The 27,843-nt window shown below is 37.5% G+C and overlaps 1 protein-coding gene across 1 annotated transcript; it reads right to left on the reverse strand.

The window, feature by feature from the left end:
• ECT2 (epithelial cell transforming 2) lies at positions 1-27,736 on the reverse strand. The gene is made up of 23 exons (XM_074834598.1): positions 27,607-27,736; positions 26,486-26,565; positions 25,187-25,369; positions 24,541-24,630; positions 23,412-23,519; positions 22,157-22,230; positions 21,898-22,028; positions 20,755-20,870; positions 20,499-20,561; positions 19,885-20,107; positions 18,242-18,378; positions 17,436-17,555; positions 15,704-15,772; positions 14,612-14,722; positions 13,489-13,585; positions 12,691-12,772; positions 11,660-11,738; positions 11,353-11,472; positions 9,898-10,036; positions 8,193-8,347; positions 6,073-6,180; positions 4,750-4,896; positions 1-1,406 (listed from the first exon to the last, which is right to left on the reverse strand). Exons 1-23 carry the CDS (start codon positions 27,734-27,736, stop codon positions 1,317-1,319), a joined length of 2,652 nt encoding a protein of 883 aa, XP_074690699.1. The 3' UTR covers positions 1-1,316.
• Positions 27,737-27,843: the final 107 nt, after the last annotated feature.

Below are 27,843 nucleotides of genomic sequence, written 5' to 3' on the forward strand. Positions count from 1 at the left end.
AGTTTGGTTCTGCAGCTTCGGGCCTACCAAGTTATATAGTTCTTCCTAATAAAGTATACAACTAATCAAAGTACATTTGTAGGCTGGAGCCCAACACAACGCTTTGTCTTTTCACACAAAAAAAGGTACACTCTCATAAAAGCCTGTTTAGTAAAGCCAGAAGCAGTGTTATTTTAAACAGTTTATTTACATTGCTTAGAGTGGCAAAAAGAGATATAAAAAAAACATTTAAGTCTGACACATTCAGAAACATCACTAGTTACATATAGACATAAGACAAGACACTGGTGGTTAAAAAGAAACCAGAAGTTGAGAACTCCTGATAATAGACAGTAAGTTAAACCATTAATGAAATGCAGAAATATACATATTTAGATAGTTCCTGAGATAGCATTGCATCATACTAACTGTTCAGAGATGAAAGAAGTGAACATATAGTTTTGAAGGAAGACACAAATACATGAGAATGCCAGGTAAAAGCCTTCGGAGTACTACACCTGAAATTTGACACACCAAAATTGGGCTCTCAAGTTATGACGTCACATCAATAATCCCATGCATTAAATAATTATTCATTAACAAGTACGTGGAAGGTGTGGAGTTTGGGAGGTTTTTTGTTTACTTTTCTCAGACTTCCACTTCAAAGAAATTCAAAGAATTCAATTGATCAGTTTTGGTGGTCAAAGCTACTCATAGCCTTTAAACTTACTGTCACAATAAACCCATGTTAACACACCACTGTGTTATGGTGAGGCTGCAGAAGACCATAACCACAGAAAGTCAATTCTATTTCTTTACAAACAACTACATTTACAAAATATTTGGAATAAGCAGCTGTACAACAGGTTAACTGTCATACTTGAAAGGTCAGGTACTTCATAATGCATCTCTATTTAAGAACTGAACAGTTCAAACATTAGAGTGCCCTGCCAATTGATGACATTAGGCAAGCATAAGAGTCATCCAAACTTGCTGTAAGTTATGTGAGCATCATCTTCATTTCAAAATTTGACAAACTAGTTTATTGCCTAGAGGGGCGATTTCCATAGAAGAAAATGCTTCCATTAATGTCGGTGAGAAAAATTTGTGCAAGGGAATACTGTGTCTTAAATGAAGACAGAGTTACTTATTCCACTGATCAGCTGATCTGCTTCAACACAACTAAAAACCCCTTGTGATTAACTTAGTGTTATCTAACATTTTGCTAATCATTGCTAAGTGCTAATGACTAAGGTACCATTAATGTCAGTAACAGGTCATTTGAACAGCAACTGCTTGTCAGTCACTACCATACAGCACTGTAATTTAAACATGCTTCATATCAAGTGGGTTGTTGATCGACTTAATGTATGACTCCTTTTTTCAAAGATTGAGGGAAGATTGACCAAGGAAGGAGAAGGAATACCCTGTTGGGGAAGGAAAAAAAAAAAAAAAGGGTTATTTGATCATTTTATTAGCCAATGTCAGTAGTGCAGTAGTCATTTCTCAACCTTGAAACAGAGTATCCTTATATATAGTATAAGGAATGTAACAGATGTAACAGTACAGAAGATATTTAAGATTGGCAGCTTTTGAAATTAATGACTGAGCACTTCCAGATTCTTAACAGAAAAGTTAAACAGCACCAAATGAGTAGAACGCGTATATTTTAAAAAACACGGAATAAATTTTTTCCTCATTACCAGCCTTGAGAGATTCAGAATATGGGAACATGTGTTTGAAGAGTAGCTGTTAACCAAGTATTAGCGTACATCTTGCATCACACTTTTTGCAATAACAATCCCCCTCCAAATTGAAGGCAAGATACATTATGATTATCTCTTAGAGAAATGGAGCTCCCCTCAGATCCTACAACTGTCTGTATTCTTACAAGCTTTGAGCAGCAAATTAGATCCTGAACACATGCCTTCTTGACTACAGAAGGCAATAGACATCGCAATGATTTGCCAAAGCTTGCTTTAGCTGCACTCGATGGGCACAAACTAGGCAAAAAGCTGACTTTTCTGGTGCTAGGAGCACAGGCTGCTTCTGGGACTTAAAGTTACCAACACATCAATATGTAGCACTAAAAGTTAACCTCTCTGGATCAGCTGAGATTTTATCTTCTTTTTACACTAGACCTCAAGATACTTTCACAAGCAATCTTCTGTTGCTCGTTATAGCACAGCCAAGCTTTTCAGCATATAAACAGGTCATGGTAGTTAGACAGCTTGCTGCACCTGCATGCTTCAAGAATCTTTTAAATAGGGATACTTTGAGCAGGTAAGGATATACCACTTCACTGTGAAGTCTAATGCCTGTTTATGGCATATCTTCTATTTGCAGTCATAGACAATATTTGAAAAATAAATCCTAAACTCCTCTTTATATAGCAGCTCTTATTAAACTCTAGAGTATTTTATACAGGACATTTTTTTCTATTTACAGATAGGGGAACAAAAACTTAAAACCATAGGTAAAATTAGCTGCTCAAGACTTTCCTGCAACCAAGTTAAGTCCTCAGAACTTCACCCACTGATCTACACTGCCACTTGGACACCTAAAACAATAAATAATTGAATTGTATAGAAATTAAGAACACAAAAATTTTAAAGTTAAAAGGATTTGTTAAAGAATTAACTTTGCACCCAGAACCAGAAATAGAACTGGACCACACGTGAGTGTTAACTCCAACCCCGTGCATTAGAACAAGTGAAAGAAAAACCCAACACCATTTGAAACACTTTGTGGATTCTAGGGTTTTATATAGTTGTACCGTGCTGTCTTAGCTTAGAGGAATCAAGATTTTTTTGCTCACTTCATGCAAGATGGGCATTAACAGTCAGGATGTGATGCTCAGAACTTTTCAGCACCACCCTGGTTATCATCCCCAGCATCAACACAAGTGGTAGTAATAATAGGGATAGGCCATGATCTGTCCAAGGCATGACCATTTAAGCTTTCCAAGTTGGAAGAGGTTTTTTCTTCTACAGCATTTGAAAGGTGAGTATTTGGAGAACCAGGACATAGCACAGGTCGAGGCCTGGAATTTTGTGAGCTCCAATCAACAGAATTGGAGCGATGAACATTAACAGCGTATTTAACAGATCCATTTAGGCTGCGTGTAGAAGATGAATGAGCAACCTACAATTAGGAAGGGGTTCAAGAGTTAGTTCAAACATGAAAAAGCCCAAGCATCCAACCTTTATTGATATTTTTACTTCATGATTTTTCTACACCAAAAAAAATACCCACATAAGCATAGGCCAGGATTTAATTTAAATAAAACAACGTCCAAATAACAGATTTGACTCTCTCAGTGGACTCAGAGGTTTGCTGCAGCTTTCATTTCCTTCTCAAGAACTGCACTAGGGATTCAACCAAACTTGTGATTCAACCAAAAAGGCTTTACACAAGTTCAGTGGTGTGTGGGATTGGTAAAAAAAAAAAAAAAAAAAAAAAAAAAAAATCACACTTCACCACACACAACATATGATCTGCTGCCAAGCTGCAGCTTAATACCTCAAAGGTCCAAGAAACTCTGGGAAGAATTTAAATAGGAATATAGTTTTTACTACTGTAAGTTCCTATCATTTTGTGGAAAAAATATATTTTTGTATGGAATAGACACACAAAGAGAAAAGTACATGACTTGCATTTTCATGCGAAATGAGATACAGTGCTGTATGAAAATGGAGACAGAATATTAGAATTAGAAAGCAGTTGTTGGAGCAATCAATTGAAGAAAAAGTCTCTAAAGAGAGCTGAGATACAGCCACACTGGTAGACTTTATTTCCTCTAAATCAAGGGAGACCACTGTAATACTTTCTCCCTTATTATTCCATATTTTCTCATGCCTATCTCATGTGGGAGAGCAGGGCAATATCTTCATGTTGTACAATTTAATGGCCACTCAAACATACTGAATTATCTCTATATTAAGGTACTGACATATGAGGCAATAGTAGAAAGATACACAAGAAATCCTGTTCTTGGCCTTCTGTCCTACGAACTATAGACTTTAAAGCAGATGTTTACTCAGCATATAGATTTACTCAAACACTAGAATAAAGGTGAAGATGATGAAAAAATTCCTCCAAATCTAGTCTGCTTTACTAGACTGTACTAGGAAATTGAGTTTGACCTCAGGTAAGCAGAAGAAAGTTGCAATAGGTAGCCAGGCATAGCAGAAGAGTTGCAGTGTGTAGAATATATTCTTTTACCAAGTTTTCTTAAGCACGTATAAGGAAATAATTCCCTTGCCTTTTTAAAAGCTCTCAGGCTGCAGCATCTGTATTTCTCTACCCTTCCTTCCCAGTTTGTTTCTCAGCACATCTATCATCTCACTACTTTCACTGATACTTTCACCATGCTATTCAGGGTTGTACACCACATTTGTATATTGTCCAAAATCAAAAGCATGAACCAACACAAGTCAGGGTTTTGGAAGTTTCTCCCTCTGAGAAGAGGATACTTATTTCATCTCTGGCAAAAGAGGTTGTTTTGTTTTGGGGTTTTTCTCCCAACTTAATTGTACAAGGCAACTCCCAGTTTCTAGTACATACAGCAGATTTTTCTGCATTTTCTGCAAGTAAGCCTTCTCATTAAACAACTCTTGCTCAGAAAATAATACATCTATGAACGTAGTTAAAAACAAGTTTTTCTACTGCGAGTCTTGAAACTGTTAAAGTAAAATAAGCACCAGACATTAAACTAACTGTGATCTTAAAAAAGGTTACTTATTTTGCCTGCACAGCCAAATCACTTACCGCTAATGACGATGTACTAGTCAGTCGGCTGCCTATATAACTCTCATTAGCTGAACTGGGGCTTCTTCCTTCTGTTGCACTATGTGACATTAAAGCCCTTCGAAGAGCTCTCTTTGGTGTTTTTGAGAAAGAAAATGCTCTTGTAACCTGAGGAGTTTGACAAGCAGTTATACACTGACAAAAAAAATCAGGCTGTAATAACTACAATAATATAGGTTACCATTCAAATTTTGAACATCTGTAGGACGTGTATCAAATGTTAATATGGCTGTATCAAAACTAGCCAAACAAATGATCTTCAAGGTCTTTCCCAGCCTAGACAATTCTGTGATTCTGTGACTCTTAAGGTCACCCCATCACTCCTGGTCTTCTCACTCTGTCCAAATATGGGCAGACAACAGGGGGGAATGGGGAAGGAGGGCAGAGATTCAGGGAGATGTCAAAATAAGGTCTGGTGAACTAGGCTTCCCCATATCTCTTCTGCAAAGTCAGGCCCCTCTCCTTTAAGTTGCTCTCAATTTAGTCTTCAGCAGCTTCCAAACTACAGGAGCCTCTATGGTTTTCTCTAAGAAACAGTAATTATTATCTTGAACATACTAAGGCCTGCTGTGAGGCTGCTGAGAACGGGGAACAGATTCCTCCTTGCTGCACCACTCTCTGCCACCCCTTCTCACACACACAGACTTTAGCAGAACCAAACCCAGTGCACAGCCAGCATGATAGCACAGACAGGCAGCCCTCCTCCTGCCTCCCAGCCAGCTCCTCTTAGCAGAACAGGGCACAGTTCCTCAGTCTGTTAGCTGAGAGCAGCTAAGCCATACACAAAGGAAAGCATACCTGGGCAGATACTAGCATTCAGCACTTACTTCCTTGCTGTTTCAAACTCTACTCTATTACCAGGACAGTCTCTCTACACCCATCCTACTTTTGAAGGTACTTGAATTTAGGTAATTGAATGGAGTTTTAAAGCTGCATGCAACATGCTAAAAACAGTTACAACTGAGGGTTGGGTTTTTTTTTTTTAATATTTTGAATCTTTCAAATATATTACAACAGAGTAAGTTTGATAACACTCAAAAATGACAACATAATACTTATGACCATAATACTTAAGACTATAGACAGATACTCCAAAACTACTCAGTCAAAACCTCAAACACTCCCCACCTTCTTTAAGACGCTTATACTTAAAGAGTTTTAGTTCAGATTAAGTTTTTCCTGTCACTACTGTAAATACTACAAAACACCTGAAACAGGAATACTAGCACAATTCCCCAACTAAAATGAGGTTTACTGAAAAGCACTATCTTTGTGGTATCTTACCTTTTTTGATGTTTTCTTTATTGCTCTGGACGCTCTGCTTAAAGTACTGTCCATATCTTTAGTATTTACCTCAACTGAATCAGGATCAGCAGTATAAATGAGATTTTCCTATAGACAAAAATAATGGTCAAACATCAGCATTTGTCAAAATATCATTCTCTAGTCCTTTAGGTCAGATTTAGAGGTTTTAATTGCCATATTCCTCCATATTTAACTCTTAACACACAGTTAAGCAGCTATTTGCTTTCATGTCACTTCTTTAGATTAACTGCTGGTGCAGTCAATTTATGAAATCACTTCATCAGTAGTTTTACATTTGGTTTGTTTGATTCTGTTTCAAGTTCAGGGTTGACCAAAGTAAAGGCAGTAGTTCTGAAGTATACCTAGGGAGTTTCACAAGATATATACCTCTGTTTCACTGACACATCTAGCACTCTTCTGAAGTGCAATCTTGATAGATTCAGCTGTCAAACATTAAGACTAAGTCTTTCTGCTTAAAGCCAATAGATGTTTCAGAATAGCCACAGGTTTTGGTTTGGGTTTTTTTTTTTTTGTTGTTGTTTTTTTTTTCCCCCCCCCCATGCTTCATTCTTAAACTCTAGCATGTGCAAAGCAATCCCTGGCTAGCTACTTACAAAACTTGGGCAGAGATGGGACAGAAATGAGAGTGGGATATTGCTGGGCGTTATTTTGTTGTTGTTGTTCTTTTGGAGTTTTATTTTGAGAAAAGACAGTTTACCCCCCAAAAAAGTTTTGGAAAAAAAAAATCATAAGGACACCAGACAGCAAGCTGTATGGCTAGTCCTAGTGTCTAATAAAGAGTAGTTAAAGCCTTTACTGCCACCATGTGACAAAGCCAACACTATCTCATTCTCACATGATGCCACAGAGTTCTTGAAAAACAAGGAAAAGGCGAAGTGTGCTTAAATTGAAGCTCAATTTGACATTTAAATCAGCAAGAAAAGAAGTATTACATAGTTGGTACAAAGCAGTAGGTACAGAAATTATAACTAATGGGATTCAGCATAGGTTACAATTTGTCAGCATATGATTCTGCATGTCCTGGGGCAAGAGGGAATGATACATTTATTACACAGAGATTTAATTCCTATTAAAACCCAACATTTTTCCATGCCTTTGTGTTATACGTAACACAGGAGACTGAAGATAGGAGACAGACAGATTAAATGAACACTTCTGAATCAGTACTTTCCCTATTCAGTACCTAAAAAGGAAGGAAAAGCACAAAGCCACGTTTCTCATTCATAAGTTCCTAGATGACAAGCCAAACAAAATAAAACTAAGATGCTATTTTGATTACCTATCTACCTGTCCTGAAACAAGCATGTCTTTAAAAATCAGACAACCAAATATTGTACAGCAAGAGTACAATGCAGACATAAGACATTTCTAGTTTAAACTAGTTGTTTCTGCTACATGTACTGCACGTATTTTCAGCAAATTTGGATGACTGATACGCATACACTCTTACATAATCAAAACATTAGCTGAAAGTCTCTTGCCCTAATTGGAGAGGATCTACTCTTCAAATTAGTAGTTTTCTGGCTGCAGAAAGCCCACGCATTGAACTTCTAAAAATGTGAGGAGGCGAGTGCCTCCTTTATTTCATTGTTTTCTTTACTTCTTTGTTTTAAGGTTTTAGGCTTCTGTCTATAGGAGGAAGATGCTTCACGTCTCTTACATTATGGTGCCCATGCAGATGAGATGTAGAACAAAGAATTCAACCTAACACAGAGTTGAACCAAAACACGATTCATAATGCTGGGATTGTAAATTGCAACATAGGTCTGACAGAAGCTAGCTGAAGACAATTCTGTTAGATCCACAGTGCAGAGTTTAAATTTTTTATAATTACTTTGTAATGAGGAAAAGGCATGATTCTTGGTTTTTAAGTACTTATTAGCCTCTGTAGAAGGTAACTTCCAGGCCATTTCCTTTTCCACCTTTTAACCACTCACTTGCAGACGTGCTAGTGCAAATGTTTTCTGCTCTACTTCACCTCCAGCACATCCACTATTAACAAGTTCTTTAGCTTCACGTGCTTCAAGCCAAAAAGAGAGAAGTAATTCCAGTCAGCAACATGGTTCCAGAGTACTTACTGCGTCTGCTTTACAAATAGTGTTAGCCACGTGTCGACACAACATCTTCAACCAGTCTTCTTTAGGAGGTTCTTCAGTTGTCATCTGGAAACTGAGTAGCTTGTTGTTGAGTTCTGTAGGTGGCCGCACAACTAAGGCAAAAGCTTTATGGCAATCTATGGTTTATAAAAAAAAAAAAGAGACAAGGAGTTAAGACAAAGAATAATCTTTTTTCATATAATTCATGAGGAACCTTCAGAAGACTAATGTTCCATCTGCCAGGAGCTAGAGTTAGGGACAGTATGATTTGGTGCAAGGATTTTATCTCTATTTACACGATAGTTGTTGCATCACTTGCAAGAGCATCGAGTTCTGTCCATATCCTTCATCAAGAGGCTGCAATCAGCTGTTCATCCAGCAGTTTATTCACCAAATAATCTGTATAGTACAGTCTGCAGACTAGTTGGTCTTTACTAGATATAGCAGTAAATATCAATTTCATTCTCTAACTCACAAAGTGTTGGACAGATCATTTCTTTATCCACAGAGAACAAGGAAAATATTATTTACCCTATTCTGTAAAGCAGGAAAAAGCAACAAAGTCACGTTACACCAGTTTTACTGTTTAAACTTAGCAAAGATGGCTTACTTGACATCAGAAAATTAACCCATTGCTGATACTCCTTTATAGCAGACCCAGCTGAAGCATGCTAAACACAGCTGAGAGAGAAAGAAAAATAATCCATTGCCAATTCAGAAAAGCAGCACTGGAAAAACAGTCCTGGAAGGGAATGTATACAAGAAAGAGTAGCTGACCTCTCCCAAGAACTCCATACTAAAGTTCTTAGCAAATATTAAATAGGATGCTTACAAATGGCTCCCATCACTCAAGTCACAAAGTAAACTTACATGTTGCACAGAAATTTGAAGAGAATTCTTGAGAGAAACCCTAAAGTACCTTTTAAGAATTCAGGTATGCATCATATCTACTACCTATCCTCTTTGTCATTTCTACTTTTTATTGGGTTTCTATGTTCAGGTGCTTCAGAGAACATAAAGCAGAACAAGTATGACGTGCATACCATCACCCACAGCGAAATATCAAATCTATCTTTCTACAGTATAGATCTAGAAACCAGTCTGACTAGACTTCTAAAGAAGTCACTGTCAAGGCTGGAACAGTACTGTAACATGGCTTCTGCTGCTGTTGAAACGCGTAACTTCAGTGAAACCCCTAGAGCCTCAGCATGGCAAAGCAGCCACAGAAATTAAGTCATCTAGATCTTTCTTTTAAGATGCTAAGCACAGCTCTTCCTAAACAGCATCATCACCAGATAAATGAAGATTTGATTTCACAGCAACATCACTTGTCTCTGGCCAGTCTAATGCTTTGGACTGAGGTTTGGGGTTTTTTGTTTTGTAAATCCAGAGCTGTCAAGTGTACTCCTCTGTTTAACTCACACTGCCATTTGGTTAGCTTATGCTAATGCTATTTAATAGTTCTGTCAAATTCAGCATCCTGCAGAGATCCTTGAAAAAACAAGAGGTGTCAGGGCAAGGAATTCTCAAGCTCATTCAGAGCTTCTATGAGAAACTTATACTAAAAATCACAGACCTAACATACCACACAACAAATATATCTTAGCATTCTGTCCCACAACAGCAGACCTTTATACTCTGAACCACAACTTTCATTAGCTACCACAGCACTTCAAAGCATACAGACCTTCTGTCTCCCTGATGTCTAGGACTTTCTTGATCTGGGAGAGAGGCATGAGAACAACATGCTTGAGAGATGCAGGAGGCCTTGTGTGGCCATGTGGACTCTTGAAAACACCAATAACTTTATGCCGTTTCCTGGCAATCTGCAGTTAAATTGAAGACAAAGAGGTTAAAGGTAGAAGGTCTATTGCCGTCTATTTGTCTCTCTTCTTTTACCTTCTAGTATACAGGAAGCCTTGCTACAGAAAAATACTCAAGAGTGTTTCACTATTTACCGCATAAGTCTTTAAGGAACTCATTCATCTCACTATTCACTGTTTACAGTTCAAGCGGCCCAGCAATACTTGTTACTTGGCATCAATACACTCACCTCAAAAATAAAATATCTTTAAAAAGACATGAGAGGAAGTAATTTTGCATTGCAGACCTCAATTCTACCCTGCATAATAAGCAAGGGCCCTTTGAAACCCACCACAAGGTAGTCTAGATTTAAACAGAAAACACCTATATGCATGATCCAACTTAGGCTATGGCATGTTATGTCCTAGAAGTATCACTTGCTGTTGCTTGTGCGTGCAGCCATTGAGTGGGTTTTGCAGTGGAGGCTGGTCAGTGAGTTTTCACTTTACATTATCATCACATAGGTATCTTACATGCTTAAGTAAAGTATCTTCAGTTGCTTTTATCTTGTACAAGAGATAAGCCAAGAAGCTTTATTAAAAGTGTTTTCATTTTCCTTTCCCTCCTTTGTAAGTCATGAAGCTGAGTCAACCTGACTCCCAGGAAGAGTTCATCACTAGTCACAACAATAGGCTTGAGTCTCTTAAGTGCTGCTTAAGCCAGCACTAATTTTGGACTATTTTAGGAGTTGGTCTTCTATGAAGACAGTGTTCTTTACTGCTGTAGACAGTAACAAGTACTTTCACAAACTGTCCTTTACAACCTCAGTTTCTCCACATAAGTCTCCAAAACCCAGTTATATTACTTTTCCCTTCTAGTTCTTCCTAACATACTGTTAGTCTAAGGAATTTAATATGTGATTTTTTTTTTTTTGGTAGCCTAAGCACAGACAGATCTACCCCAGAGGCCCCCTGTTTACTCACATTAAATATGACTAAACTCTAAAAGGACAAACATCCTGCTGAGCCAAGAACTCCAGCACATTGGTATTACTCAAAGTGCTATTCAGATAAACATTTATTTCTTAAAATAATAAGCTGCTTTTAAATTTGATCTGGTTGCAAGACATTAAAGGCTACATTAACACCTCTTGATGATCCAACTACTTATTGCCTTTCCATTAGCTAGTGTATAAGCCAACACATCAGCACTGAGCTATCAGCTTCCCATGACTAAGAATTCTGTTTCAAAGTTTTTAAATTTTACTTGCTCATATTCATATGTAGTGTCAAACCTTTTATCATTCAGTTCATGAGATGTACTTATATAGTCATCTTACCTCTAGGCAATCATTGAACAGAAAGAGCGTGACCTGTTCTCCCCTGTCACAGAGGTCATCACCAAGTGCTACCGTTTCCAAACGCTGAACTAAGCTTCGGTGAGAGGACAAGAGATTGGCCTAAGTGACAGAAGCAAAAAGCTCATTAAGCATTTAGTTCAAGGGCTGGATTACTGCTTGCTTACAGCTTAACACTGGAAATCTGTTTAAACCAGCACCATTGCATTTTAACCTCACATGCTTTTGCAAAGGAAGCAAACTACCACACAGTCATTTTACAGGTCTGCCACTTCAGAGAATTACTTACTGGACATCCATCAACTTCATAGACAACGTCAAAGAACTGCCTTTGTGCCTCTGTTTTTCTTTTGTCTTCATTAATATGTCTGAGGGAAGTATATTATATTTGTCTTCAGTATCAAGCAACAGTAAATGAATGCACTGCATTTAACACACATAAAAATAATGAAGCTAAACATTCAGAGGTATAGTTTACACAGCAGCACTGGAAAATGCAAAATCAGCCACACTTGCTCATTGAAGTATCCAAATACCACACGCTAAGAACATAGGAAACTTCAGACCCAGAACAATATTCCTGTCATGTTATCAGTATTTGACACACCATTCAGTTAATAAATAATGCCCCTCCCCTACCCTGTAAGATTCTGAACTAGAGACCAACCCAATACAGCCTGCATTTTATCCCCCAAGTCAGGACTGCAGCTTACCAAGAAGCAGATATAAGAATAATTACAATTTAAAAGTTGTTGGTGGTGTTAAATTTGAACAAACATTTACCCAATTAATACAGGAGGTCTTATTGCTGGAGACATATGCTACACTTCAAAAGAGGTGAGACTTACAATCTAAAAAGCTCCAGCTTTAAGCTAATTAACTCATGGAATGGTGCCAAGAATAGCTAATACAGGACCAGAAGAGAAACTAATCTTCCAACAATTGCGTGTCCTTTCAGTGAATACATGCATACAAGTAAGGTTTAAAGACAAAACGCATCTCTTCCACTCTGGAGGGAACAGACAGAAATAAGAGTTGGAACAGAAGAGCAGACTCGGGAGGTTCAGCTTCAGGGTGAGGCAGGGAGTCAGCAGAGGTTCAGGCAGAAGTGCTGGGTAACAACACCACAGACTCCTTCAAGAGCTCTGGCACAGAATCCCAAAGTGACAACACTGGCCAAATGGAGACTGAAGAACACATACAATTATGTATATCTGCATGGAGAGTAAGGTTATGGCAACAACACACTAAGAGGAATTTAGAAAGAACAGGTATCTCTAAAAGTGTAACAGTATGTTTCATAGAATAAGCATCACTTACGTCATCACTTCCTTTAATGATTCAATAGCTCTCTCTAGAGTTACTTTATCTGGGTTCTCTTCTGCTGTATGCTTCTTAATATCTGCAATTAAAGAAAAAACCCAAAACATGCACACACATTACAAGTGCCAGACATATGAAAAATTCAAGTTTAAACTGTAAATCAGATATGATGACTGAAATCACAGCTATTCTGGAGTCAAAATAGCCTTGACTAAGCGGGGAAGTAGGCTGAGCACCAATTGTCTATGCATCTCATTAAGAAAAAACCCACCTACAATACAAAACCAAAGCCTCAAACTAGTCAAAGAAAATCAACAAGACCACATGCTGGTTTTGTTGAAGTGCATAGACAAGCACAAAAGTCTTTTTCTAACCAAAACAAAGGGGGGTGATGTGGTTTTTTTATTACTATTTTAACATAATCATTATTACAGCAAGTGGTTGATACCAGGTGGAATGTATGAAGCTGTAAAGCCTTGTCAATACGCATTGTTCTCTAGTTTATGCTAGCTGCACTTGAATCTCAATTATATTTGTATTTGAAGAGACACAACTGTTGTCAGAGCAAACTCCTCCTCTACCTGTATCCTGCAGACAAATATATGAACAAGTGAAATTCAACCAGAAGTCTGGTTTCTTCTTGGTCTTGCTGACTGCCATTAAACATGATTAACTCCCAGAATCAGGCTTGTTTTATATAAGAAAAGCTGTTGCTAATTATGACAAAAAGCAGACTTTATCTTGGTTTTAACACCTTCACAGACAAACTAATAAAAAAAAATCTCACTAGATTACCATTTAGTAGTAGAGCAACACTAGGCAGCCTTTGAACAGGACGGATAAGGAGTTCAGCTAGGCTTTGGCGGCCACATTCAGGTTTAGCTTGGTTTATCTGGGGAAAAGAAAGGGAAGAAAGGAAACAATCCTTACTTTTTCCGCACACACACAAAAGCTCCAAAGTCACAGACTAGAAGAAAAATTGTCTTCCTTGAAACTAGCATTGAAGTTTGAGAATCGTTTACCACAGATACTTGGTCATTAACAGATCATATTAAAAAACATTATATTCAAATCTGCACAGTATTTATCACGTGATTTGTGTTTTCAGAATGTCTAATTTTAAACTGTCCTTATTATCAACCCCTCAGTTCTTGTTTCAGATGCTAATGCTAATGTGGAGTGGGACGGGGGATGGACTATTGTCTTCTTATTCATTTTCCCATCTTTTAGATATCAATACTTGGATATAATTCCTGGTACCTCAGAAAACATAAGCTGAAGTCTATCAGTTTGATTACTCCACTATTTGAGAGACACTTGTCGGATATAGAAGAGTTAAAGCTATGCTGCACTATAATCAGCTATATACCTTTATCTGAAGAGCTCAAGAGTCTTAAGACTCATCTTCAGATAACTCTTTCTTTGAAGATCATATTCCTCTTACATCTCTACTGCTATGCTCCTATTCATTAGTCACAAGAATGTTGAGAGATTCTACCTGCCTGGAACTTCATAGCTGCCGAAAGCGAGTTAAAAGCTATTTCAGAAATGTAAGTCTTTTAAACACAGGGAGGGGGGATCCACTAAAAAGCAGCAGCTCTAGTTACCTTTAGAGAAAAGAGAAGACATGTATTTGGGAAAAAGTAAATCAGAATGCACTTTTTCCAGCCACAAATGCATATAATGAAACTACCTTGAAAGCTGTATAACAGAGGAGGAACTTGGACCTCTTATGAAAGAGTCTTACAAGGAGCTTGAGGGATTGACATTCAAATCCTTCCTATTTCTGTCTCACCAAGAGGTGTTCACATTCCTCCAAGCTTCCAAAATTCCACATTCCTCCACTTACTGCATTAAGTAGTTTACTTGGTAATGATCTCCATGTTCTACTCAAAGACTTAGTTCTGCAGACACTTACCTTTAGGAAGGCATGAAACCTTGGCTTCTGCTTTTCACATCTAGTAATAGTCTCCTTGCTCATTTCAAAGAAATTCACAAATGGAGGGTATGTTTTCAACAAGTCTTTTGACTGAAAGAAACAACTGTTACAGCTCCGCTTTACATATTATGTAGCATTGTACATATGTTCATATGCCCCAAGCCATACAAAGCTGCTCAAAGGCACATTTCAATAAAGAATAATAAAAAATGTGTTGTAAACCCATGCATGTTCACAGAACAAGTTAAGACATTTTTGCATGCCAGATGCCCAAGATTCAATGATGCTGATTAAATGCAGACTGCTTTCAGAAACATCAAGTACACATGTGAATCTTGGAAAGTGCCAAGCAGCTCAAGTAGAAGGCAGATTCTCACCTAGCAAGATGCTTTTAGTGAGAATTTTGGAAATTTCAGACAGGCAGACAGATGTTTTCTCCAGTTAGTGCAAACGCCTTTAGAAGACACTAAACCACCAGAAGCAATACCTTAGACTGACAATTTCAGAATGCCAAACGCTATTTGCCTCAAAATGATCAGGTCAGCAAAAGCACAAGATACCTAGCAGACTACTTATTTTAAAATGCAGTGCAGTCCCAGACATTGCTTTCCTGTTCTGCACATTCTGTACTTGGGAAAACAAGGAGTCTTTATTCACTTACGCATTTCAAGTATTGAATGAAGAACACAAGAAGCTTCCATGAAGAGTTATTTTCCTAGTTATTTACCACTGACCAGAGGCAACAGATAGCTAAGGTTACAGGAAGAGCCCCTTTTAATGTCTGCATGTCTGTAGTGTTACAAATTACAGCTCTCAAGCCATATCTATTTGGAGTTTTACCCCCTCAGACAAGCAGACACATACACTTAAACTTGACATGGATTACCTGTACAAAGTATATAATCTAACTGAACTGAAAAGTCTAAACAGAAAATACAATGATCCAAGTTAGTATTCTCTCTCTCTCTCAGTAGTGCTTTGCTTGTGTTTGCTAGCTCCTACAAGCGGATTATTTGTAAGGCAAGATAATAGCTCATAATAGCTCTTAAAAAAACCCCAGTAGAAACTTACATATTTAAGAATAATATCACCAATGCTTTTGCTTTCAGTCCAATTCATCATAAGATCTTCCAGGTCTTCCTAGAATACATACAGGGATGGGGGAAAGAAAATGAGAATGAACTGCATAAAGCTGCAAGATGGGATCAGTGTTCTGCCAAACATGTATAATTAGCTGTGTGTGTCCATGCTGACAAAAGAGGCAATCCTGAAAGCTGTACAATTTCACATTAAGCCCCTTCATCTACTGAGAGCTGAAAGCAAGGGACCTCTGCCTTACTGAATATATAGTTTTAAATCAGTGCAAGCAGAGCCTAGCAGTGTATCAGCACTAGCCAACACTCTGCAACAAGATGACACTGCCACCCAACACACTACAGAACGTATCCCAAGGGATTATTAAAAAAAAAAGTATACACAGAAGACAATTGAGCCAACTAATGAAGAGTCCACAACTACTATAGGACTCTTAAGTCCATAAAATAGGATTGAAACAGAACTAGCATAGCTTTCCCTCACTTCCTGCACCAGAGTGTCAAGGAAAGTGAGATCAAGCTGTTAAGCCTATACCAGCTGGATAAGGATCAAACTTATTCACTGCCAGCTAATAACAGGGACAAGAGGGCACAGCTGAAGGTTCAGGACTCACCTTAAGTGAAAAGGATTCACCATTAATATTAGTTTGTTGCTGCCACTTCTCTTTATTACATCAAAGGTGAAGGAAAACACAATCACTACGTCTAAGCAGCTTTGTCTACACCACATGCTGCAGGTGAATCCTAGCTGACACATGGACACACATGCTCTGCTTTCATCTCAGTGGGCATGTATCAATACCTGTCATGATTAACTAGACTGGATCCCAGCAGTTGGAAAAAAAAAAAAACAACAACCAAAAAAACAAACGACTGAGTTACAGGCAATCTGCAAGTCCCTCTGTTTTAAAAGCCTACTGTAAAATGCACACAGGAACAGTCATATGCTATTATTTGAGGATTTTTGTGACTGCATATTTGAGGAAGACTCACATCATAGTCTACCGTGAGACCCAGAGATGACTTCAGAGGGTGCTTGCAATCTAAATCAAAATATAAAGAAAGTCTCAAGAAAACAATCTCATAGGGAATTCTGATCAGCTCTTATTAGGCCTCAGTACCCAGTCAACTGAAGCAGAGCCAGTTTTATAAGCTAGCAGTTTCTGACAATTGGTTCAGAGTCATTTAAGGAGGGATTAGTTTTCCCTACCAAATGATAGAAGTGTCCTTATATGAACATGTCTAAAGTCCAGGAAACACCTTTTTTTTTTTTGTTTTGTTGGGTTTTTTAAATTCCATAGCTTTAGCTATACTTCCAAGTTCTCACTTACTGCTTTAATAGAAACAAGTATGTTATAAGCATTTGTGAGAGTTAGACTACCATCTGATACCACCAGCCCTTTTGACCAGTTTTGTATCAATTACAGAAAAACTCCTACAGGAAGATGTAGTAAAATAGAAAAAAGAGAAGCCAGCTCATGAACGGCAGTATTAGTTACATACACAATACTCAGACATCAGATATTTATAAACAAGTGTTAAATCTTAAAGCGTACTTTGGATTTACACATAATTCCATAAGTTGAACAGTATATAACAGCACCAGGATGAATCTACACCTATCCCACAGATACAATTTAAAGCATGCAGAAAAGATTCGAAGTCTATAATATCGAAGCTTCCCCTGCAGGGGAGAAGTTGTAGCTTGCCTTTATTTTAGTATGCACATCAAGAATATCTGGAATGCTGCCAAATATAGTTTTAATCTCTTCCTGTGCAAGGATCGGTCCTCCAAGTTGTCCTTCCTTCTCCAGCGGAACTTGAAATAACTGATGAATTAGACAAAAAAAAAGTTAATGCCCTCCCAACCGCCACACACTGTGTTAGAAATAGTTATGAAAGCAACAGCATTTTCCTTCCAGATCATACTTTCCTGCTGTCACAATCTTGAGATACTCCCATTTAGGAAGAGGGGGTTATGGAGGAGTGGCTTTAAGATACACACACTGAGTTCGATACATCACTATGCCATAACCCCCTTTCATCTACTTTTCTACTCACAAACATCTTAGCTCATTCTTTAAGTAGATAATCAGCTGCAATGGAAATAAACTTCCTAGGAATTAAGCTCTTCCTGTAAGATGTTTGCTATTCTGCTCTTGGAATAATTAAATTTTTTTTTTTTCCCCTGCCAGGTCTCTCTATTCACTAATATCGTAAAAATCTAAGTCATGAAGATCCTATTTTCCTGAAGCTTCGAATTTTCATACAAACTGCAATTTCATCACAGAACCCAGACTAGAAATTGTGTTTTCCAGCCTTTATTATTAATGGATACTAAACATTTTTATATGTCAGTAAAATTACATGAGACCTCTACATTGTCATCTTTTTATGAACTTTTCATGCACCCAAGCCCTCAAAAGCCTGCAGATCACGGATTGAAAATAATCATTGATGTAAACACTAGATGTCTTCTTACAATTGACCTGTACTTGCTTTAAAACCATCTTACCTGAATGATTGTTGTTAGAATATCAACATAGTTACTTTCTGTCTGATACAATTCCTTTGCAACCTGCCATCTTGCAGACTGCTTTAGTGGAAGAGGAGTTGAGTTTTTGGAAGGCCTGGCACAGGATTTTGGTGTTTCTGGTGAAGAGATATTCCCAAAAGAAAACAGAGCTTTATTACAATAGATTCCCTAAAGAAAAAGGGTTACCCTTAAAGACAGGTTAAAAAAAAACCAAAACCATCAGAATTTTTAAGGGAAGATAGCTTTTACAGCCTAATTAAAGAATAACAGTAATATATTATTCCTCAAAATAATAGTCTGAAACTAGTAAGCCATTTATGGGCAGGTTCAATGACTTAACCCTATTACGTTTAGTAGAAAGTGAGGATTAGGTGCTGAACATTATACATACACTATGTACTTTTCTACTTTCACTTTGCCATGTAAACAACTACCTTTCAGCTGCCTACCACCCTTGCATTAGATATGTAGCTCAAAACCATTTATTAAAATCAGTCCTTGCACGCAACATTTACGTTTCATCCTATGGGGGTGGAGGGGCAGTGTGGGGAAGACACAAGAAAGCCATTTCTCTTAAGGCTAAAGCCAAGGTGAACCTGGAACAGTCCATTAGTTTTAGATACCTGCTCATGTATTGAGCCTCAGAGACCCATACTCACTCATTCTTATGTCAAAGTTCATTACTATCATAGTTACTATGAAATAAGTACCTTACCTGTTGTTTTCAAAATAGACTTTTTCTGAAACTGTCTGCTGACATGGGATTAGAAGAAACTTCCACACCAGGAATTACAAGAAAGCTAGCATGATCTAAGAAAGCTGGTCTTTGAGAGTAAGCTGATCTTTCCTGTATTCCTTCTGAATTATCACTTCCAGGTTGTGCCTCACTGAGATATGACTGGTATACAGGGGTTTTTTAACTGCAGTAGTAGCTCCAGATACCTCCTTTGTATGATGAAACTGGGGCGCTTTTTTAAAAAAAAAATAAACTCAGATATTACCTTTAATCCACAATTTCGCAGTTTCCTCTCTTCCACAAGAGCCATGAGCAGAAACATTAAAAGCTCTTTGCCAATTAACCGATCAACCGATCAACAGTTGATGATTTATATTCTTTTGAAGTTTTAGACATGACAGTTTGCTGGCACAAATAGCATTACCTCAACAGAACTCTTCAAAGACCTAGGAGGAGTGGGCTTTGGAGGAATTTTCCCTTTAACGCCTTTAGAAAAGAATCTTTGTCCTCCTTTCTCCAAGTATCCTACTGGAGAAGCTTTTAGATGATTTACTGTTAACGATGTTGCTTATTTGCTGCCGATTTTCAGCACAGTATTTGAAGTATTTTGGAGTAACACTGTACTGTATTTCATATTTATCAACTCTGTCTCTTCCTTGCTTTCATTTGGGTACGAATATGCTTATTGCAATGACAAGAGGCAGCCTGGCCTCTGTCCGAACTCTTCACTTCTGCTTTCTGCACACTTTGAAAAGGAGAAAGCCTGGAATTAGTTGGGAAATCTGTAGCAAAACCTGTAAGACTTCCCTACCACTACTGTTACCACTTGGATGCAGAGAACTCTTAAACATTGCAAGTGTGTCTGAATGAAAGTTTTTGGCTCTACCTCCATTGGTAGTGCTCGACTCTGGAGTGTTAGAAATATCCAGCAAGGACCCAATAGAAAGCGAATGTTCAGCTGATGGGCGTTTCCGAGGAGGGAATGGCGACATGTCTGTTTCTCTGGTCAGTTGTGCAAGAGTTTCTTTCAAACGACGTCTTTTACGATTGCTGTTTGGAGTACTCAGAGAAAGTAGTGACACAGACTTCTTGAGTCCAGGACTCTCTGACTGGAGTAAAAGCAGGTTTAGTTTAGTGTTTTTATCCACTGTATCCAGCTCAAGTTAGTGCAAAGGTATGTTAATTGTAGAGATCAACACACAACACAACTTCTCTTAGGGAAGTTAAGGGAAAATGGGTGAGGCCTTTTTTTTTAAAAAAAAAAAAAACAACAGCTAGAAACCACGCTAGTGTTTTGTTTGACTAAAAATAAGTTCAACCTTTAGGAAGCAGAAAAAAAAATTTTCAAAAATGGTATTCTATATATATAGTTTATAATGGATTATCTGGAACTTAAACGCTGCTTTAAAACATTTGATCTCTGGCCCCACACACAGTGTCGTGCACACTAATTTTACCACCAAATACATGGTGAGCATTATTTAAGACTGATCAGCATACCTTCTCAAATAAATACATGGACTCTCCAGCTCTGGCATCCATTTGAATGCTTCCCCAGAACCACTAAAGGAAAAAAGAAAACACACATTAAGAACACGTTACAGAGCTTCACCCAAAGTTAAAAAACCACAAAACAATATACAATAGTAAGGCAGTTTGCATACTAAATGCAAACATGTGGCTTATTCTGAAAAAATTTATCCCACATACCAAGTTTTATATAGCAATATTCTTTCAAGAATTTGTTGGCACTAACCTCTTGCTTTACAACGTAAAGTTTTTTTAAAGGTTCAAATGGAAGATCTTTTACTGTACTTTCTTCAACCACTAAGTGCGTACACCTTTCATCACCAACTGGTAAATAATGTCCTCCTAGATAAAAAAAGGCAAATTAGCAAGACTGAAGAATGTTATTGCTAGAAATTAGTAGCTCACTTGATAGTTCTGTGGCACCTGTCATTACTGAGAGAAGAGGCAAAGAGAGATGAACTCTAGATTGAGCTAAACAGTTGCTGGGCTTACATAACCCCCAGACATTACCAGCAGTGGACAACTTTTAGGAAATCGGATGTAGCATGCAGTAGTAACGTACACATTGAAAAGTCAAGAGTACACAGAGTTCAGAGAGCATTTAAACCTGTCTGGCAATAAATGCAATATTATTCTGGAAAGCTTTTCTTGTTTCTTAGAAGAGCAAGCCAGGAATATCCACCCTGAAGACATCCACAAGCTAGAACCTGTGCATGTCACAATCCTATAAAGTAACATTAGGTAAAGGGGTCAGGGGAAAGGAGGGGTGCAAAAGCCACACCAGAAACCACACAAACCCAGCCAACTTTCATCTCTTTTGAGATTGCTGTTACAAGCTTGCTCCATTCCCATGTCTATCATTCTGTCACACACAGCTCTAGCAATACAAGGCTGGAGACTTGTAAGCTACCTGTTATATCATTACTGTCAATGTGATTATTAAGATTGTACTACACTGATGAAAAATGGAACACTTCCAATCAAGTGTTCTACCAGTGATGATTCACATCAAAGTTGTCAACATTGCAGCTACTTTCTGTGTATTACGTGAAGACACGTACCACAAAACTGATTATAAAAACTGAAGCAGAATATACATATTATGTAGCAAGTTTTCCAGGATATCTTCAAGCATCCTATAATTACTTTTTAAAATTGTCTAGTTTCAATCAGCCTAGGAAGTTGGAAGTCTTCAACAGCTACCAGAACTTATGCATACACCAAGATCTAAAAATCAATTTATAGCTCTTTAAGTTGAAGAGTCTTCGTTAATACTTCAGGATTCACAATCTAGTATTTCAGCTTCAGTGCAGTATTTATCAGCTATAAACCCCATTCTTTCCGCAGGTCAACTTTCATAAACAATAACCTTGCATTTCTGTCATTTCTTCCATGTTAGCTTTCTCATCATCAGAGAATCCAAGGAAACTTAACATGCAATCCTGGAAGGGAGGAACCTTGAACTGATTTCTGAAGTCATCATCAGCTGCACAGAGATCACTGAAAGAAAAAAAAAAAGTGCACCAAAAGGTCACTAAATCGGTGCTACATCACTATTTAAACAGAAGCTCACAATACTATAGGTGAGCAGGATGCAAGGTTAAAGCTGAAGGAAAATAAACACCTACATTTCATTCCTTTTCTCCCAAGCCTTATAAATCCACTCAGCTTTCAAAATAGGTGTACCAAGACTTACAGCAATCTACAAAACAGGAAAAGTACAAATTGTAGCAAGTAAGTATTTCCATTAAGTCTTTCCCCTGCCAAGAAAAATTCATAACCTTGCTTTTACATTTCAAGACAAATACTGCAAAAAGGGAACATATTTCTTCAGGAATCATGTCCAACTGTAACTCACAAGAGTTAGAATGTGTTAATTCTTCAGTGACTAGGAGATCAGATCAATAACTATTTTGACACTTACTCCGAAGGGCACCATTTTGTTAGTCTGATATCTTTCATCACTCTCAAAAACAAAGCCAAATCTCTTTTCCAGTGGAATATAGGATATTTTTTCTGCTTTTGATACTTCGTATGAAGACATATATCCCAGACTGCTTTTACCAAAGAGAGAGAGACTATTCCAAAAGTAACTTCTATGACTGCTTGAGAGAGATTATAGTTTTCCTACTTTTTCCATTTGAGTTAGCAGAAAGGAGTGTTTGAACAGAGCTAGAGAGTAGATCTTCTCTTCCAACTGGAAGATTAAAAAGACAGACTAGGAAAAAAGCAACAGCCTACTAACAATTCAAACAAGGGAGAGTCAAGGGACATAGGTATTGCTATGTCATATCCCATGGTACAAAAAACCATAAATTTGTAGTTACTTGTCAACTGAACATACATGTCCTGAAGGATTCCCTTTCGGTGTTGTTAGAAAAAAACAACTTGCATATATTTATACATAAAGAAAGAATTGAACACTTACACATAACAAATTAAAAATAATTTTTAGAAGAAGATGCACACAAATCCAGTACTAAAGTTTTTTGCAAGTTATCTCAAAGTTTGTTTGGACAGTCAAAAAAGCAGGCATGTTGATATATAAACACGTGTTCATTGATGAGCAAATGTTCATCAGTGTCTTAAGTGTTTTAAGTACTGATAATGTCAGTACTTCAGTAGTTAAACATTTTGGTTCTTGTTTTTTACTATGCTTGAGTATTTCAAAATCTCTGCATTCAGGCAATTATTTACATCTTCAGAGACAAAAACACGTCAAAGCTCAACTCCAGACGAAGATTGAACTCACCCTTACAAGTCATTGTTGTTAGTACAGGAAACAAAACCATCAACTTAGGAGCTGAACTATAATTTACAAACTTAATCTACAAGAGCCAAATTCTGAAAGTTTCCAGGAAGTACCAACTCAAGCTTACATACTCTGAATTTGTCTCCATGTGTTGAGTTAGCCACCAGATGTGTAACTTTTGAGCTAAAGTCCCTTCGAATAATTCCACCCATATGATGAACCAAGGTCACTAGCTTAACCTGAAAAAAAATTAAAGAAGTTTTCAGTATATCTTTTGAAGTGTACAGCGCAGAGTGAGAACAGTCCAGAAGTAGTTTGCAAAGCAAGCTACAGGAAGTTACATTAAATGTCGAGGAACAGAAATACTCCAATTTGTTCTTAAAACAACTTGTTTGCATCTATAGGAGAAGATAAAGCTGATACAGCAGAAGAACTATTAATTATTTTTAACATTTAATACAGTCTTGCTGTGTAGCTTGAGGAAGACTACCCAAGCCACCAGTACTCTCATGATCATCATACATCATGCCTTCACCTTTTCACATATAATAGATCTGAAGTATGTTTTCCTCATTGATTTTCTACCTGAAGGGGTAATTGACAGAATTTGTCCAGTTTAAATCTAGCAGATCAAACTTAACTATCCCTAACACTGGGCAAAGGCTTTTGTTTTGGTTTGGGTTTTTTTTTTTTTTTCCAGATGAAGATGTGGAACCATATTGTTTATTCCCTGGTGTCCAATAGGGAAATTAGGTGTCAACTGCATCACTGAAATGGAAGAGTGCTAGAGTATCAAGCCACTTCATAACTAGATAGGTCAGGACTAAAGTCCTGATAGCATGATAGCAAGATAGCATGGCATTAAGATAACATGTCTGCAAATGCTCTGAACAGGACAACAAAGCTTTACTTGGCCACACTACTACCTGTGCAAGTAAGAGAACACTATTGGATAAACATCATCTAATCTGAAGCCTCAATCTACAAATCTTTAAACCCTACTGATTTAGAGCTGTTTAATGTCACTCAACAAAAAAGTGGCCAAAAATGGCATGGACAGAATTACTTGGACAAGGAAACAGTTTTGTTCCCATCCTCAAATATCGCTGCCTCTGGACATGCAAGAAAACAGAAGAACAAACAATTAATTCCCCCCATACAAGCTCTAGTGAACGTTAAACCCTATGGGTGATAGCATAGAAGAGTATTTTGAAAAAAACTTGATAGTTTTACCAATCCAAAGGAAAAAAAAAATCTTACTAATTCATCTTTCTTTCTGAATCCCGTGAAGCACAGTACCAAGTTCAACATACTTGCACAGTACAGTGGACGACAGGAGAAAGGTAAAGGCTGAAAGTAAGAAAATAAGCTTATTAGTCAAAAGCATACTGCTTCCATTACAGTTTTAGCATTATCTTTAATACAGTACTCTTGCTCCTAGTATTGAAATGCATCAGACAGTAGTCCAAGTCTGTGCATTCAGTTACAGCTCAGCTCCAGACCCGCCAGTGTTCTGATAAAGTAACTAGAGCATCCCAAGTTACACAGGTAGCGCTCCACGCTTTTTTCCCCCTCCCCAATCCATCCCCTCTATGTGACAAGGTTTGGAAATATAAAGTGTCTGCTGGACCACCATTTACATGCTGCGTTTCCTAATGGCAAAATCTCAACTAGTGGGTCAGCAACTCCCACAACTACTGCAGTAGTTGTAGCCTTACTACTGTCTCCCTGTGCTTTCTCACTACATGCAATAGTCTATCACAATACTAGATACTCGATTTATTAAAATTATCTTGCTAAGATTATTTATGATTGACTGGCAAAATAGTTTTTATTTTGAGCACTTAATATTTAGAACTCACTGCACCAGAGAACTATTCAACTGGTTTCACCAGAATGCACATACCTCTCCTTTTTGTGCACAGTGCAGTACTACTGGAGGTCCAATGACACGGCAATCTGCTTTGCAGAGGTTGCTAAAGATAGAATCTTGGAAGTCTGATACAACGAAAATAGTCTCAAATTCTGGGGAATCAGAATCTCCAAGCTCTTCTAACGTGTCTGTCTTTATGTAGGGCACTTTAATTTCCTTGATGAAAGGGATAAAGGGGAAAGCATTATTCAGGCAACATACTTACACTAGCGTCAAAACTCAACTGATTTTTATTTTGGACCATGAAAATAAAAAGTATGATTCAGTTTCCAGAGACAGACTCTTAGGATTTGTGAAAGCTGAATGAGATGCACTGTTCTCTAGCATAAGAATAGCTATGAACTGCACCTAAAAGAATGTCTTAAAGCAATTCCTGCTCCTGAAGAATAAGAACTCTAGTTACTTTAGTAGTTTACGTATCAGTTCACACTGATATATAGTATTGGAAATATCTACAGATAGAAAAAAAAACAAATTAAGCACAAAAGAGAAATGAAATTTCAGACTGTCTGGTTAAAGTATTTCTGGATGCTACTAAAAAGTAGTATCCATCTTGCAACAGCAAGTTCTGTGCTGCATAAGATCTAAAGAACAGAAGTCAATTTTGCTCATTGCTTGATATTTTAAGGGCTCTGAAAACTTGGTCTGTTCCAATTTCAATCATTAGTTCCAAATTTTATTTTCCTGGTTTTTCACATCAAGAAATGGAGAACCACTTCTTATACTTAAGTTTAAATGCAGCTTTCAGTTGAAAGAGAAGTCAATTAACCAATTATGAAGTCAGTTCATAGCAAAAACTTATGTGTTGACTGAACATAAGCATGCAGTTGAATGTCTCCATCGATATTTCTATCCCCCTGTTAGAAAACACCACTAATTAAGAGCTGGAGATATTACTTCCGTATTTGAGAAGGTGTAAAAGTGCCAATTTTGACAAGCTTCAAGTAACACCATCAGAAACATTAGCATATAGTGACCATTATGCCCAATTAATATAAATTAAAGCGTGTGCACGTTTCAGTCCCAGTGAAGTACAACATGCTGCATGCAAGCACATGTGCTTAATTGCATGACATACCATATGAATAATACTTTTTATTAGTTTTTCTTCTGATTTACCAGGACTAGTTTCCTTTATCTTTATAACTGGTACTTCCATTATCTTAATGGTCTGCGGAAGAGGAGAAATTAAGAACAGAACCAAATTGGCTACTAGACGTCTAAAAGCATACCATCTCATTCCAGGGACTGTTTTACCTTAGACCCACATACCTCCAAGGCTTTCAGAAGCTCCTCATGTTTCCCTGCTTCCTGAACTAAAACCACTCTTGTTTCTATTTGAGGCATTTCTTCTGTTTATAGAGAAACAAGGATAATATTTGTCTTTTAATAGAAAAATCCATGTTAGGTCTAAATTAAGCAATAATGCATAGAAGAACACAGGCAGATTGCAACCTTTCAAGATACCTTGATTATCAGGAACAAGCCTGAAAATAAATGTTACCTCAAGAAGCCCGTCCTTTAATTAAGGCACACCCAATTGACCATAAAGCCTAAACTTTCTAGTATATGGTGAAACAAGATCCTACAGTTCATGACCTTACAGTCAAAGCAAGAACATGCAAAAAGAGTCAGCAAAGGCAAAAAGAATTAAAAAAAAAAAAAAAGAAAACCAACAAAATTATTGACTTAATGCTTCTAGCAGAATTAGATACTAAGACTTGCTGGAAAATAGACACCTAGTATCTTTTCTAGTTTCTGTGTTTCCTGGGTGACAAGGTTTATTACTTCCTAGTAACTGCTCAGTTTCGCCAAGGAATATCAGAACTGAAGTTAGATATCTTGTTCTTTTCCTCCATGTATTAATAAGCTTTCAAAATATTAGGAGGAAGGGACAAGTGTTGCCTCCATGTCATTTGCACTAAAAGACTGCCACTGGATTTTGGCTACTGCATTGAAGGAAAACAGAAATATCTTATTTCTTGGGTTTTAATTTCAAGATTTGTTCTTGACTTACTTTCAAGCTCATGACTATTCATCTCTCTAAGGTCTAGCTGTACACAACAGAGCAGCTGTAGTTTCCAATGGTGTCATCACACCACCTAGAATGATTTATTCCACAGAAGCATCAAATGGAACTAACAGCTTTCTAGACATCAGCCAGAAGACTCGTTTGATTTCATGGCTGTAACCCAAATTTTTGTAACAAGATGAGTTAACAATTAAGACAGTCCCTTTGTTGGTGAAAGGATACCAGACCAACACCCTTTTGGCTACCCTACATACAATTTCATAGTTCAAAGAACTTTCGGTTTTTCAAAGTTACTAAATACCTACAAAGTAATCAGTCATTACAACAACATAGGAGTCTCAAAATAAGCTTCTCCCATTACCTTCAACATCCAAAACAGATCCAGGAAATACATTCTCTTTGGAGGTTTCTATAATTTTTGAATCAAGAACAGAAGAATCAGCCAAGAGGCTCCTCCCGGTTTCAGACACCAGGGTACTGTTGTCAGCCATGACCACGTCCTGTTTCTTCAACAGCTGGAAGATAGATGTGCTAAACTAAGTTACAGTTGCAAGAAGCTCATTAATAAGAGTTCTATGACTAAGGCAGTCAGAAGAAA

The sequence above is a fragment of the Strix aluco genome, chromosome 9 (assembly GCF_031877795.1).
Source record: "Strix aluco isolate bStrAlu1 chromosome 9, bStrAlu1.hap1, whole genome shotgun sequence".
NCBI lineage: Eukaryota > Metazoa > Chordata > Aves > Strigiformes > Strigidae > Strix > Strix aluco.

What these genes read in the sequence shown, in the direction of transcription:
- ECT2 (XM_074834598.1), bottom strand. Translation starts at nt 27,736, where the DNA reads ATGGCTGACAACAGTACCCTGGTGTCTGAAACCGGGAGGAGCCTCTTG. An exon ending in TCATTAAAGGAAGTGATGAC is followed by an intron (nt 11,739 to 12,690) that starts GTAAGTGATGCT and finishes TACTTCCCTCAG; the next exon opens with ACATATTAATGAAGACAAAA. An exon ending in CTAGTACATCGTCATTAGCG is followed by an intron (nt 1,407 to 4,749) that starts GTAAGTGATTTG and finishes CTTCCCCAACAG; the next exon opens with GGTATTCCTTCTCCTTCCTT.